General features: G+C 57.4%; 1 protein-coding gene and 1 long non-coding RNA gene across 3 annotated transcripts in view; both read right to left on the minus strand.

The window, feature by feature from the left end:
- Positions 1–7244, minus strand: part of LOC115599709 — a 16361-nt gene extending 9117 nt beyond the window's left edge. The window contains exons 1-2 of the long non-coding RNA XR_003988570.1: positions 7234–7244; positions 3725–3730 (exon numbers count right to left, since the gene is read on the minus strand). This is a non-coding gene — a long non-coding RNA (uncharacterized LOC115599709). The remainder of the gene's footprint in view (positions 1–3724; positions 3731–7233) is intronic.
- A 380-nt stretch (positions 7245–7624) lies between these two features.
- Positions 7625–13241, minus strand: part of NUAK2 (NUAK family kinase 2) — an 11967-nt gene continuing 6350 nt past the window's right edge. Inside the window, exons 3-8 of one of the 2 annotated variants that reach the window (XM_030465652.1) lie at positions 12243–12394; positions 11384–11449; positions 10322–10441; positions 9806–9938; positions 9338–9725; positions 8977–9263 (exon numbers count right to left, since the gene is read on the minus strand). In XM_030465652.1, coding sequence (XP_030321512.1) covers positions 9068–9263; positions 9338–9725; positions 9806–9938; positions 10322–10441; positions 11384–11449; positions 12243–12394 — 1055 coding nt within the window. In that variant the 3' untranslated portion in view covers positions 8977–9067. Of the gene's footprint in view, positions 9726–9805; positions 9939–10321; positions 10442–11383; positions 11450–12242; positions 12395–13241 lie in introns of both variants that reach the window. The other variant, XM_008499486.2, reaches the window with a different exon arrangement.

The following is a 13241-nucleotide window of genomic DNA, read 5'->3' on the forward strand; positions in this document are numbered from 1 at the left end:
CTCGGGCGAGCCACTGACTGGGGGTAAAGGAGCAGTTGATGACACTCTGGGGCACTCGCATCAAACCAATAATGTCCTGACACCGCCCAGACCCTGTCACCTCCTTGGCAGTGGCTGGAGAAGCCCCTGGTGCTGGCCCAGCGTGCAGAGCTCCGGGCAGCGGCAATTTTGGGACCTCTGTTACCTCCTGGTCCTGGGCCTGCCTGTCCCGCTGCCTGGGCTGTTCCCCACTTCCACTCCATCCAGCCCTGGGGAGCAGCAGAACCTGCGGGCTCTCCCGCATCCTCAGCCCCGGGCTCCCGCGGGCGAGCAGCGTTAAAACCGGGGCTGGCGGCATCTTCCCACAGCCGGGAAAGGGGAGAACGAGAGCCAGAAAATCCTACGCACAAAGCCAGGGAGCTGCCGATGACATTTGTGCTGGTGGCAGGGACAATTCCCGCACGGCATGTGCGAGTCGGGGCTCCCTGAGGACTCGCATTCCCTCCGGAGGGGTGGATAACAGCCCCCTTTGTGCGGGCAGCGGGAGGAGAGGTGAAGCTTTGACGTCAGCCCGGGAGGAATTCCTTAATGCCATTCAGGCCTCCCTCGCCCGAGTCGCTAATTGCATTTTATGTAATAAGTGCAGCTGGGCTCCCAATCCCCCTTTGAGTGCGGGATAAGGCAGAGCAACCCGAGCCTGGGTGGCACAAAGAGCCAGTGTCACCAGGCACCGGGACCCTCATGGCCCTTGAGGCTCAGCCACCCCTTCTCTGGCACCTTCTGAGTGCTGGAAAAGCTGGAGCCCCCTGCTCTGGATGGGGGACGACGACGACACATAGACAGGGGAAAAGCAGAGAGGCACCAAGGATGTGGGGTGGGACCACTCCGAAGAGCTTTCAGCTGCACCTTTCCCTTTGCTCCCCGTTTGGGGTTGGGTTGTAGTAGAGCAACTGATCCCCCATGGGCACCCAAAGGGACTCCTGGGTGCCTGGGCCCTGTGGTGTGGGGTGAGGGCTGCTGGCCCCTTCCCTCTGCCTCCTGTGTGTGTATGTGATTGCCTGTCACCACCACCGAGGTCTTGGAAGAGGTAATAATAATAAATTGCTTTGGTATCTAAGGGGTAATTGCACTTAATAGGGACGAACAAGTCAGTGATTTATCTCCCTAGTGTTATGCTGTCAGATTTCCAGCTGCATGAGCCACAGATGATAAAATAATGTATTGGCTGCCCTCTGCTCTGCTGGTGGATCTCCCAAAATATCCCTGCAGCATCTCCGTTGCTCTGAGGACCTCCGTGGGTGTCCAAGTAGAGCAGCACCATGAGGCTGCTCCCTCATGCAAGGGACACAGAGGTCCTCACCTCCTTTCTGGGGTGCTGCTGGCATTGCCTCAACCCTGCTCACCCTGTGCAAACCCCAGAGCTGAGACCCTCACCCGGGCACCCACCCAGGGCAGACACATCCCAGGCGTTCTGCAGCCCCAGGGTGCAAGACAGAGAGGTAATTTTCTCAAAAAAAGAGGAGGAAGGCTGCTTGGGGGGTGGGAGGGGGGATGTTGTTGGCAGTCATCAATGGGAAAGACGGTGGAGACCCCAGACATCCCCTCCCCCCCGGCAGCGTGGCCAAGCTTAGACCGTAAAAAGAAAGAGCTGGTACCAAGGATAACATGCTTTGCATTCCTGTGCTGTCTCCGGGGGAATTTCGACTGATCTACATGAAAAATACTCCCTGCCCCCGAGGTCAAAGTGTCTGGAGGAAAAATTACCCAGCGGAAAAGCTTAAAGCAGTGCAGAGCCACAGCCAGCAGCCGGATCTGCTCGGGTCTCACCTGGCACGAGCAGCAGTGGCCAGTGCCCATGCCACCATGGCTAATGCCAATGGCACCATCACTGCTGGCAATGCCACCATGGCTGGTGCCAGCAGGGTGCAGGAGGCTGCTGTTGTTACCCATCCTGCATCCTCCATCCTCACCAGGGCTGGGAGGCATCTGCTTGCCCTCACTTGCAGCTTTGCTTTGCTTCCCGGTGGCCAGAGGAAGGTGGGCAGGGACACCTCCTACCAGCCCAGGGTGCTCCAAGCTCCATCCAGCCTTCAACACTGCCAGGGATGGGGCAGCCACAGCTTCTCTGGGCATCCCGGGCACCCTCATTGTGAAGAATATTTCCTATTATCTATATCTCCCTTCTTTCAGTTTACAACTCTTTGCCCCCATCCCTCTGCCACAGGTTGGTCTCAGGCCCTACAGAAGCACAGAAGCACAGACCCCCATGCCCTGAACTCCCCACCCTGGGCACCCAGGCTCAGGCATATTGGGTGGAAAGCAGCACCTAGAGCTTGTATGAACCCAGAAGCCAGGGAGGGAGAGCAAGGGGAAGTCCTGAGGTTCGCCCCTGTAGCCAGGAGAGCAGAGCCCGGGTGGATCTGGCTGCTGTTCTCCTCATGGCCAACCCAATAATTTAATTGCACGTTCAAAAAATAAATACTTGTCTGGGGTTGGGGGAAAGAAAGGCTTATGGATGAAAATGAAGAGGAATTTAATTAAGGGCAGTGCTGGGAATGTCTCTACCACAATAAAGATAAGGAGGATCAATTGCTTCTTCCTTGGATCAAAGGGAAGGGCTGGAGGGGGGAAGCGGGGCTGTCGGGCGGCTACAAAGTGTGGGGAGGGAGGGGAAAGTACACGAGGGAAAGCAAAAGAAAGACAGTTAGATAAGATTAGGAAAATAATTGATTCTGTAGCTGCCCAAGGGCTGCCCAGACTCGCAGGTCGAATGTGGTGGAGGTTTCAGGGGGGTTCCTGGAGAGTTGCTGGTGGCTCTGCTGTTCCTGTGCCCCTGGGCTGGTGCTATCCTGTGGAAGGCAGGGTGTTATGGACTGATGCAGGGCACAGAATCACATAATCATGGACTGGTCTGGGTTGGAAAGGACCTTAAAGATCATCCAGTCTCAGCCCCCTGCCATGGCAGGGACACATCCCACCAGCCCAGGTTGTCCCATACCCCATCCAACCCAGCTGCCCAGCCCAACACTGTGAGGGAGCTTGTCCTGTGTCTCACACGGGAAGGGAGTGTGGGACCGCTGGGAGCTGCAGGGAAGGGTGGTTTTCCCAACCATCTCTTTGCCTGTGAATGCAAAGAAACACCCAGACGGGTTTCTTGAAAGGGCTGGACCTGGTGGGTCCCGAATTTGGGAGGTTGGTACCCAGCCAAGCAAGGCAGTCCTGCCGATCCGGTGAGGACATGCTTTGCATCTTTAGGCACCCGAGTAACTGTGTGACTCCGGTTCCTTCGGGTGAGAAATAGGAAAGCCAATACCCAGCTACCCAAGAGACCTCCCGCGGCGTTGCCAGGGGCCCTGCTTCTTGCTCCCGGTATTTCCATAGGTTGGGACATCACTGCCACGTCAGGAAGGGGTTTGCATCCCGGCTGGGAACTCCCCGCAGCGGCACTGCCCGGCGTGCGAGCCGCCCTCAGCCCCGACCCCCCCGGGGAAAATCAGCTCCTGCTTTGCCTCACCTGCTTTTGCAAGAACCTGCACCCGGAGGAAGCGGTTCAGCCGGCTCTGGTGGGGAGGGCCGAGTTGGCATCCTGGCAAAGAGACAGCATCTGGGTGTGCCCAGGACCTGCCGAGCCCGCTGGCAGCCCCGACCTGCCGGGTGACACCAGCCTTGGCCCGGCCCGGTGGTGGAGACAGCGGTGCTGGTTCCCTGGGTCCCTGCAGGAGAGAGTTCCTCCTCTTCAGCCCACCCGGGCCTGCTCTGCACAGACCTGAAGTGGTTGAGAAGGGAGGAGAGGGAATTCAGTGCCCCATGGCAGCTGCCCCTAACCCCCTCTCTGCTCATCCCACCCCCGGGATGGGTTTTGCTCACCCCAAACCCCCCGGTTGGGCTGTACTCACCCCAAATCCCTGAGATGGGCTGTACTCACCCCAAACCTGAGCTGGGCTGAGCTGGGTGGGATGGCATTGAAAAAGCTGAGAGTGTTTGTGTGATCCCCAATGGCAGTGTGGCTGTCACATCCCAGCAGTTCATGGCAGGCAGGATGGGGTGTGTGACCCCCTCAAATGATGGGCAGGACAAGAGGTGGCTGGACTGTCCCTCAGATGCGAAGCACAGGACCCCCTCCCCACCCCCTGTCCCCTCTGCTGCAGAGAGGGCCACAGTCCCAGGCCTGCAGAGCTGCTGCTTAGGGATAGACCAGGACCAGAAGTGGCTCCAGGAAATCTGAGGAAAGACTTTCTGTAAGGTGATAGAGTGATGGGATGAAGAGGGAATGATTTAAAACCCAAAGAGGAAATTGAGATTAGACATTAGGAAGGAATTTTTCACTGAGAGGGTGCTGAGCCCCTGGGTGCCCCCAGAAGCTGTGGCTGCCCCATCCCTGGCAGTGTTGGAGGTCGGATGGGGCTTGGAGCACCCTGGGCTGGTTGGAGGTGTCCCTGCCCATGGCAGGGGGGTGAGATGAGAGCATCTTGAAGGTCCTTCCCACCCAGACCAGACTGGGCTTCTGTGGTTCTGTGGTTCTATTGCGGATGGGCAGAGCTCAGAGAAATCCCATAGGCTGCCTCCTACAGCAGCCCAAGCAGCATGGCTGCATCTTCAAGGGGTTGCTGGGGCTTCAGGGTGGTGACAGTACTCAGCTGTGTCCCCAGCAGGGCATGGGGTCACAGTTTGAAGTCTCAGATGCCGTGGAGCCCTTCCTTGTGCTCCAGGGAAACAGGATCAAAGTTTCCGGGTGCCGCTTGCTCCCCTTTTTCGGCTGCTCCAGGCTTCAGCAAAGTGCCATTGAAGATGGGAGGACTTTCATGTGGGGTTTTCTCTTCTTCAGATCTTCAAAGAAATCCAGCAATCAAACAGGTAGTAATGGAGGAACCTTAGAGGGGGAAAGAAGAAAAAGGAAAAAAAAAAAAAGAGAGCCCTACTTTGAAAGCATCACATGCAAAAGAAACATCTCAACTTTGTTGTGTTAATTGTTCTGGCACTCAAAGTTATGACAAAATGTCTTAGAAATATTGTTGGCTCGGGGCCCGTGGTACATCAGACAGACAGAAAAAATGCTCAAGCAGAAAAAAAATGAGGGGAAAAGAAAAAAAAAAACAACAAAAGGAGATTTCCACAGGAAGGAAAAGTGGTGAGACTCAGTCACAGCCCTCAAGGAGGTGACAGCAGGGCAAGAAAACCCCAGAGCACCTGGGATGCCCACCCACATTTCCTTGAGCCACCCAGGGCATGGTGAGGAGTGGCTGCTAACAGGAGCTGGCTGTGACCCTGCCACCACCTCCTTCCCACCCGTGTGAGGATGGTTCTTGCACGCACGGGTGCTGATGCCACTGCACCCTGCACTGCTCACACCCACCCTTAAGTGGGGTGCAGGTGGCTTCAGGTTATCCCTGGGGGTCCCAGGCATGCATCCCACCCTTGGGAAGGATCATGCCTCCCTTCCCCCTGGAACCTGCTCCACTCTGAGCCCCAAATATGGGCTGGGTGGATCCGGGCTCCCCAGCACAAGCTGGGACAGGAGCGGGTGCTGTGGGGTGACTCAGAGCCCCGATGGATCCCTCTGCTGGGAAACCTGCCCCAGCTGGGGAGTGGTGCAGGATCTGCTGCCTTCTCCTCCTCCAGCCAGCTCAGCCCCAAAATGCCCTTTTCTCCCCTTTTTCAGGGCACCGGGGCTGCTCCTGAATGTCACAGGGGGATGGGGCTCCCCAGAATGAGCTGGGTTTTGGGGCTGGGTTGATGCAGGGTGCAGCATGCCCGGGGTGCAAGTGACCCACCAAGACACAGCCCCAGACTGAAAAATGGATGGAAATGCTCTGTTTTCATGCCTGAAAATCCCCTTACCCACTCTTTGGCAATGTCACAGCTCCAGTCCCTGGGGTGCAGCCTGTAGGGACACCCCAGCTGCCCCCAGTATGAAACCAGCACCCCAAGGAACAGCAAGAAGGGACCAGGCTGGTCCCCAGATAAGGGAAACTTGCACCAAGCAGGCTGGAATGAATCTGCAGAGCATCATGCTGTGCTCTGAGCACTCCAGCATCACCACATCATCCAGAACAGTTCATTTTTGGGTGGTTCTCCCCATTTCCCAAGCCAGCCTGGTAGGAGAACAGCTCCACTCCCACTGCTTGCACTGGCAACAACGGCAGCAGATCGGCCAGGAAGTCACATCCCCAACCCCCCTAAAAAAAAAAAAATAATAAGAAAAAAATTAAAATGCCATTTTCTCAGCAAAATGCCACTGAGGTCACTTTCACCCTTTCCAAACACCCACGGAGGGGAAGGGGGCAGTGGGGCTGAGCTAAGCAGTCCCGGGAGCTTGGGAGGTGGGCGGGAAGCAGAGGGTTTGGGAATCCTCGGGATGCAAGGGCTGAATAAAAGAGCTGCAAATAGCAGTGGTGGCCTGAAAAGGGGGGGAAAGAGGGGGCTCAGCCCCCGGCTGCGGGGGGGGACAGCTGCTGCTGGGTTGGGGGGAAAGAGGCAGCGGAAATCGGGGCTGGGATGAAAGGAGCGTTTCCAAGGGCTGGTGGGGGAATGCCAGGAGCAGGGGCACAGCACGGGGAGGGGGGCAGCAGCAGGGGGTGGAAAAGGCTCTGCTGCCTCTTCCCACCGCCTCCGAGGTGTCTTGGGGCTGCGCTGCCTCTTTCACCCCCTCTCCCAGCCCCAAGGGGCTCCGCTGGTGTTTCTCACCCCTGCACATCCCTGTGGTCCTGGACAGGATGGGCAGAGGCTCCACCTGAGCAAGACCCTGCCCCTGAACCCCTGCAAAGCCCAGGTGCCACCAGGCAGGACAGGGATGATGGGGGGATCAGTGGGTGCCTGGCACCCATAGGGTGCCCACCCAGAGCTGCCACAGCTCAGCCCCAGCTCCAAAATCAGCAGGAGAGAGTTTGCCTGCAAATCATTAACAAACCTGGGCTGCAACCCTCTGGGATGCTCCCCCAGCAAAACTCTTCCCCAAAAAGAGGGGTTTGTCCCTCGGTGGCTGTCACAAACCTCAGCCCACCCTGACCCCCCCACCTTGGGATGCTCCGTATCTCCTCCCCCCCCACACGGGTGCTGCATTCCCTCAGCTCACCTCGGCAGCCCCAGGACTTTGCCCTGGCTGAGCTGGATGCCCTCGGAGCAGCTCCAAGAGCTCCAGCACTTTCTAATGGGGCGGGAAGCATGCGGGGAATGCGCGGCGGGGGGCAGAGCCTGCGTGACCCCCCACGGCTCGGGTCAGGGGGGGTCCGGGGTGAGGGGCAACATTCCGGGCACACAGCCCTGCCCCACATGGCTCAGCCTCTCCACGGTGGGACAGAGGAGACCTGAAACATCTATTAACCCAAAGGGAAATGGTTACTGGGCTTTATGGACCAATAAAACCCGATTTAATGCCACAGCAGGAGAGGGAAAGGGAAATGGAGGAAGGGGATGCAAAGGAGGAAGGTTGAGCTCCAGCAGCATCAGTGCTGGAGCCCTGGAGGGACCAGAGGTGTTAAACCCCACAGGACTTGTGTTCAGAGCCAACTGGTGCTTACCTGTCCTGGAGCAAAGCTCAGCACCACACCCAGCCCCATCCCACCAGGAGCAGCCCAGGATCCACCAGGTTGGGCCCTGGGACACCTCCCAGCACCCCTGGGCTGAAGCAATCAAGAGAAGAATTCAGATCTACCATTTGCTTTTAATTTAATTTTTTTTTTCTCTCTCAAGACCAGTTTGTAGGAAGAAGAGGAAAAAAGCCACAGACCCTGGAGAAGGGAAAGGGCCAGCGGACACAGGGCAATAGTGCAACCGAGCTTCAATGTGCAGCACAGGAGACAACAGCACAGACACCTCCACCCTCCCAAAACAAACATCCAGGAGGCCAATTCCAGAGCCCCACACATCCCATGCTGCTGGACTTTTACATCAAGTCAGACAAAGGCAATAAATAAAGAAGCGGTGCCTGAGCAAAGGCACTTTTTTTTTTTTTCCTCCTTTCAACACTGGGAAAAAAAAATAGAAAAAAAAAACCTAGAAAAAAAACTAGAAAAAAAGATGTTGGCCTCAGAGCATATTCTCAGACTGGGGTTTTGGTCAGATCCAGTTGGGTTTCTCAGTGCTGAAGAGGGAAGAGCTGGGGCCTGGGTGGTTTGGACCCTATTACTTGCCCACTGGCCAGGGCAGCACCTTTCAGCCCCTCCCCAGCACCCTGCTACATCTCCAGCTTCTTTGAGGTATATCACCTGCCCCGTCTGTTACCTTGTGCAGCCAAAAAAAAAAACAACCCCAAAAAAAACAAACAGTGCAAAGAAAAAACAACAAATATCTCCCCATCCCCTCTCTGGATTCCCCCCATGAGATTGAGATGAGGGAGGGATGGCAGAGAGGAGCCTCCAGGAACCCCCCCATGGGGCTGATGGAGGGATCACTGGGGGTTTTGGTCCATTTAATGTCCTGGCCGCAGGGCATCCCAACACCCCACGGCCACCACAGCTCCCACGCTCCCCCCATCTCCCAAGGGGCACAAGGCTGGAAAATAAATACATGGAATGTGGCTCAGCAGCACCGGGACAGGGAGGGCTCAGCCCCCTCCCCAACAGGGACCCCCCTCACCCTCCCAGGAAGCCCTGGCAGGAGGAACCCTCAGCTCAGCTTCATGCCAATGGCCATGGCACGCTGATAGACCTCGGTGACATTGTCACAGCCAGCCAGGGACAAGCTGCTCTCAGCCAGAGGGCTCCGGCAGTGGGTGACAGTCCAGCGGCGCAGCCTGCGCCCTTCCTCCACCTCCTCCTCCTCTTCCAGCCGCAGCAGGCTGTCAGCAGAGACACAGCCCCTCATGCCCCCACCCCCGTGGGGCACACGGGTGGGCAGGTCGAGCTGGTCAAAGGACTCCGTGGAGAGGATGCTGTCCTCACTGACAGCGCTGGACGGGCGGGCACGGGGCACCTGGGGCAGGGTCACCTCGCCGAAGCCCCCCAGGCCCCCCAAGCCCTGCCCAGGGGGGTTCTCTGGCTCGGTGGTGCTGGAGGAGTATTTGCTGTTGTGCTTGAGGATGCCTTTGCGGCGGGCAGGGAGCCCCTGGGGGCCCTGCTCTGGGGAGGGGGGGTCAGGAAAAACACTCCCATCAAGGTCCAAGCTCCCCGCGTCCAGGACATCCCCGGATTCGCAGCATTCCAGGGATGAGTAGTACCCTGACTCCCTCGCTGGGGGCTTTTTCAGGATTCCCTTCTTGGGCACAGCCGTGGGCACGGCTCCAGCACCTGCACTGCGAGGCAAAATCCTGGGGGACAGGACCTGGGGGAGACCCAGAGCAGCCACAGCCCCATCCTCCCCCCTCTCCTCTCCCACGGGCACTGCAGGCGGGGGACCGGGACTGGGCATCTTCTGCTCACAGGAGTTTCTCTTCTTCAAGATACCCTTGGGCCTCTTGAGGATGGACTTGGAGGGATTCTCCGGGGCCAGGGCCACCTCCTGCAGCACCTGGGAGATGTCGTTCTCCTTCTTGGACTTCTTGAGGGAGCGTTGCCTCTCCAGGGTGACGCCGGGGATGTGCTGCTTCAGGAAGCATCTCACCTTGGAGCCGTTCTCCAGGAGGGGTCGGGAGGAGCGGCGAAGCCACTCTGCCACCGTGGCCATGGGGGACTCGGTCTCCCTCAGCAGCTCTGGCTCCCCAAGTGGCACTTTGTAGCCCCAGTTCACCCACCAGTGGGTGGCAATGTCCTCGATGGTGGCGCGGCGCTCGGGGTTCACCATCAGCATCCAGCGGATCAGCCCACAGGCATCTGGGGAAGAGGCAGGTGTCAGGCATGGAGGGGAACATGGGGACTGGGGACACGCAGGCTGGAGGGGGGGGGCTGCTTACCCGAAAGCTTCGTGGGCTCCCTGTAGTCCCCGTTTGTGATCTGCTTGACCAGAGTCTTGTAGTCGTGGCCATCAAATGGCATGGTGCCATGGACCAGGATGTAGAGGAGAACACCCAGGGACCAGCTGTCCACCTGCCAGAGGAAGAGATGAGCCTAGAAGGGAGGGGACCAGGACCAGGGAACACCAGCACCCACCCCAGCTGGGCAGGACCCCACCCACCAGAGCTTCAGCAGCAGCTCCTGGGATGGCAGAGGCTGGGGGGGAGAACGGAGCATGGGGAAGCTCATGAATCCATCACGAGTGGCACCAGGCATTGGGGGATCTGCTACCCCAAAGGGGAGAGGCCAGGGGGGGAGAGGCAAGAAACAGGCAGGGGAAACAACAACAGGCAGGGGAAACAGGCAAGGGAGGAGGCAGGGCTCTGCTCCTGATGCTCTGCTAGGAAAACAACACCCAGTGCTCACCCAAATCCAACAGAGGAAGCAAGAAGAGACACCCCCACTCCAAAACCCACCTCTGGGCCCTTGTAGGGCCTCCCGTTGATGATCTCAGGGGATGCATAGAGGGGGCTGCCACAGTAGGTCTGCAGGAGCTTGTCCTGCTGGTAAACATTGGAGAGGCCAAAGTCTGCGATCTGGAGAGACATTTACAGCTGTCATGAGGCAGCAGTTCCCCTCTGCAGGTGAAGCAGCATTCCCACCCAAAGCTTGCCTGAAACCAGGGCTGCCCTTAGCACCCTGCTCTTGGGTGCCTTCAGGGAGCAGCTTTCCCCCCACCTGAGGCTGCTCCTGCTCCCTCTCCCCTTCCAGGAAGCTCTTCCCAATGGCTCTGTCCCTCCAGCCCATCACCAACATGCTGGAGGAGGCTGTGGTTTTGAGGAGAGCTGCTGGGCTCTCCTCCAGCTCATTCCCACCACCCCAGGTTGCCTCAGTCCCTCTGCTCCTCCCTGCACAGGGGCACCCAGCGCCCTCATTGCACCCTCAGCCTCTCAGCCAGCAGAAGACACAGTCCCAATTGCAAAAATCACTCCTTGGGGAGGGGGATGAAGCCCCACAACCTGTTCATCAGTCTCTGCAACCTCTCCATCATCCACCACAGCCCCTTCAGCTCCCTCTGGCAGTGCCCTTCATCCCTGGGTAGCTGCAGCATCACTCAGGGTCAGTGGAACCAGGAGCTGCCTGCACCTCCCTGGATGTTTAGGGGCTGGGACTTGGAATGGAAAAGCCTTTTTTTTTTTTTTGCTTGCTTGCTCTTGCTCTGAGCTCAGCACTCAGACTTTGCCCTCTTATCAGCAGGCACGTACACATTATGGCTTTAATTGGCAGTGCTGGGGCTCTGCCCCGGGGCAGATAACAGGACCCAGGGACAGGCCCCCTCCTGGCTCCCCATCTCCTGGGCAAACAGCAGCCAGGCCAGGAGTCCCAGAGCCAACAGCTGCTTCCTGAGATCCACAATGCCCTGGGGACACCCAGGACACAACACCCTGGTGCCCACAGCCATCCCCATGTAGCAGCATCCCACAGCCCCCTCTGCTGGGTGACCCCCCCAGCGTGGCCAGGCAGTGCCAGGCTCTCACCTTGATGTTCCCATTTGCATCCAGGAGGATGTTTTCCAGCTTCAGGTCCCTGTGAACGATCCCATTCTGTAGGAGGGAAGGGAGAGCTGGGGTTTAGTTTAAAGTTTGTCTGAGGAGGAGAAAAGCACAGGCACACGCAGCCAGGACGTGGTGAGAGCAGCTACAGGAGCAGGAAACAGCCCTGGATGGGGACAGAGTGGAAACCACATCCTGGCATGGGTTCCCTTCCTTCACCCGTTCCCTGTTTCCTTCGGCATCCTGGGAGGATTCCATCCCTTCCTCTGCCTGTGCTCCTGATCCATCCCAGCCTGAATCTGGGTGTTCCTGCCTCCAGCTCCCAACTGCTGCTGATCCCAGGATTCCAGCCTGGACTTTTCCAGGGCTGCCCTGCAGCCTCAGTGGTGACCTGAAAGTTACTGGGGGAAAAGGGGGGAGGAATGTGGGAAGTAGTGGATTCTCCATCCCTGGAGATGTTTTAAAAGAGATTGGATGTGGCACTCAGTGCCATGGGCTGGGAACTGCAGCAGTAGTGGATCAAGGGTTGGACTTGATGATCTCTGAGGTCCCTTCCAACCCAGCCAATTCTATGATTCTATGATCAATTTTCCTGTATATTTGTATATATTTAGTAATTTTTCCTATTTCTCATTCCTGTTCCATTCAAGCTGGGTAGTTTAGTTTCCAACCCACCAATCTCTCTCCCTTATTCTCTCTCCTTTCTTTACCAGGGAGGAGAGAGAGAGAGAGAGATTAACAGAGAGCATCTGTCACTCAGTTTAATTGCCGGGCCAGTCTTAAACCCTGACATGGATCCATCCCCCTGTGTGCCAAATCCCTTGGGAAGCAGGATGTCACCCACCTTGTGACAGTAGTAGATGGCAGAGACGACCTGGCGGAAGAAGTGCCGAGCCTCCTGCTCGCTCAGCCTCTGCCTCTCGCTGATGTAGTCGTACAGATCCCCCCTGCTGGCAAACTCCATCACGATGACGATTTTGCTGCTGTTCTCAAACACTGCAGGGAGAAGAGAAGGAAGCCCCGGGGTGTTAGGAGGGATGCTGGGAGAGAGAAGGGATGTTCGAGGAGATTGGAGACACAGGGGGATCCAGCTCTGCTCCCAAGCATCCATCCATCAGACAAGAGGGAATGAGGCTTAAGCTCTGCCAGGGGAGGGTTGGGTTGGATATTAGGAAGAAATTCTTACAGAAAGGGTGATCAGGTATTGGAATGGGCTGCATGGGGCTTAAGCTCTGGCAGGGAGGGTTAGGTTGGATATTAGGAAGAAATTCCTTACAGAGAGGGTGCTCAGGCATTGGAATGGGCTGCCCAGGGAGGGGGTGGATTCTCCATCCCTGGAGGTTTTTAAGCAGAGCCTGGATGTGGCACTGAGTGCCATGGGCTGGGAATCACAGTGGGAATGGATCAGGGCTTGGACTTGATGATCCCAGAGGTTCTTTCCAACCTGGATGATTCTGTGATCTGATTTGCAGGTGGCTTTTAACGAGCAGGCAGAGCCCTGACTGACCCTAACACACTGGGTGTGTGTTTTGCCCATGCCCTGGGTGTGTTTTGCAAAAGCAAAACAAACAAACAAGGTGTTTGATTTACCTGCAGGATGGTGGGGGACATCACCCCCACCCACATCATCTGCCACCCATGTCCCACAGTGCCAGCAGGACAGCTGGGCAAGCAGTGTCTGCAGCCACAGGGCACAGGAGAAAGGGCTCTGCTCTTTCTCTGCCAGAAGGTGACAGGGACACATGGGGTTTTTTGCTAAGATTGAGCCCTGCCAAGGGAGAAGGTGAGGGAGCTCCCTCTGGCACAGCCTTTCTGCATGTTCCCATTGCTCCCAGCAAGGCTC

Source organism: Calypte anna, chromosome 26 (genome assembly GCF_003957555.1).
Source record: "Calypte anna isolate BGI_N300 chromosome 26, bCalAnn1_v1.p, whole genome shotgun sequence".
Taxonomy (NCBI): Eukaryota; Metazoa; Chordata; class Aves; order Apodiformes; family Trochilidae; genus Calypte; species Calypte anna.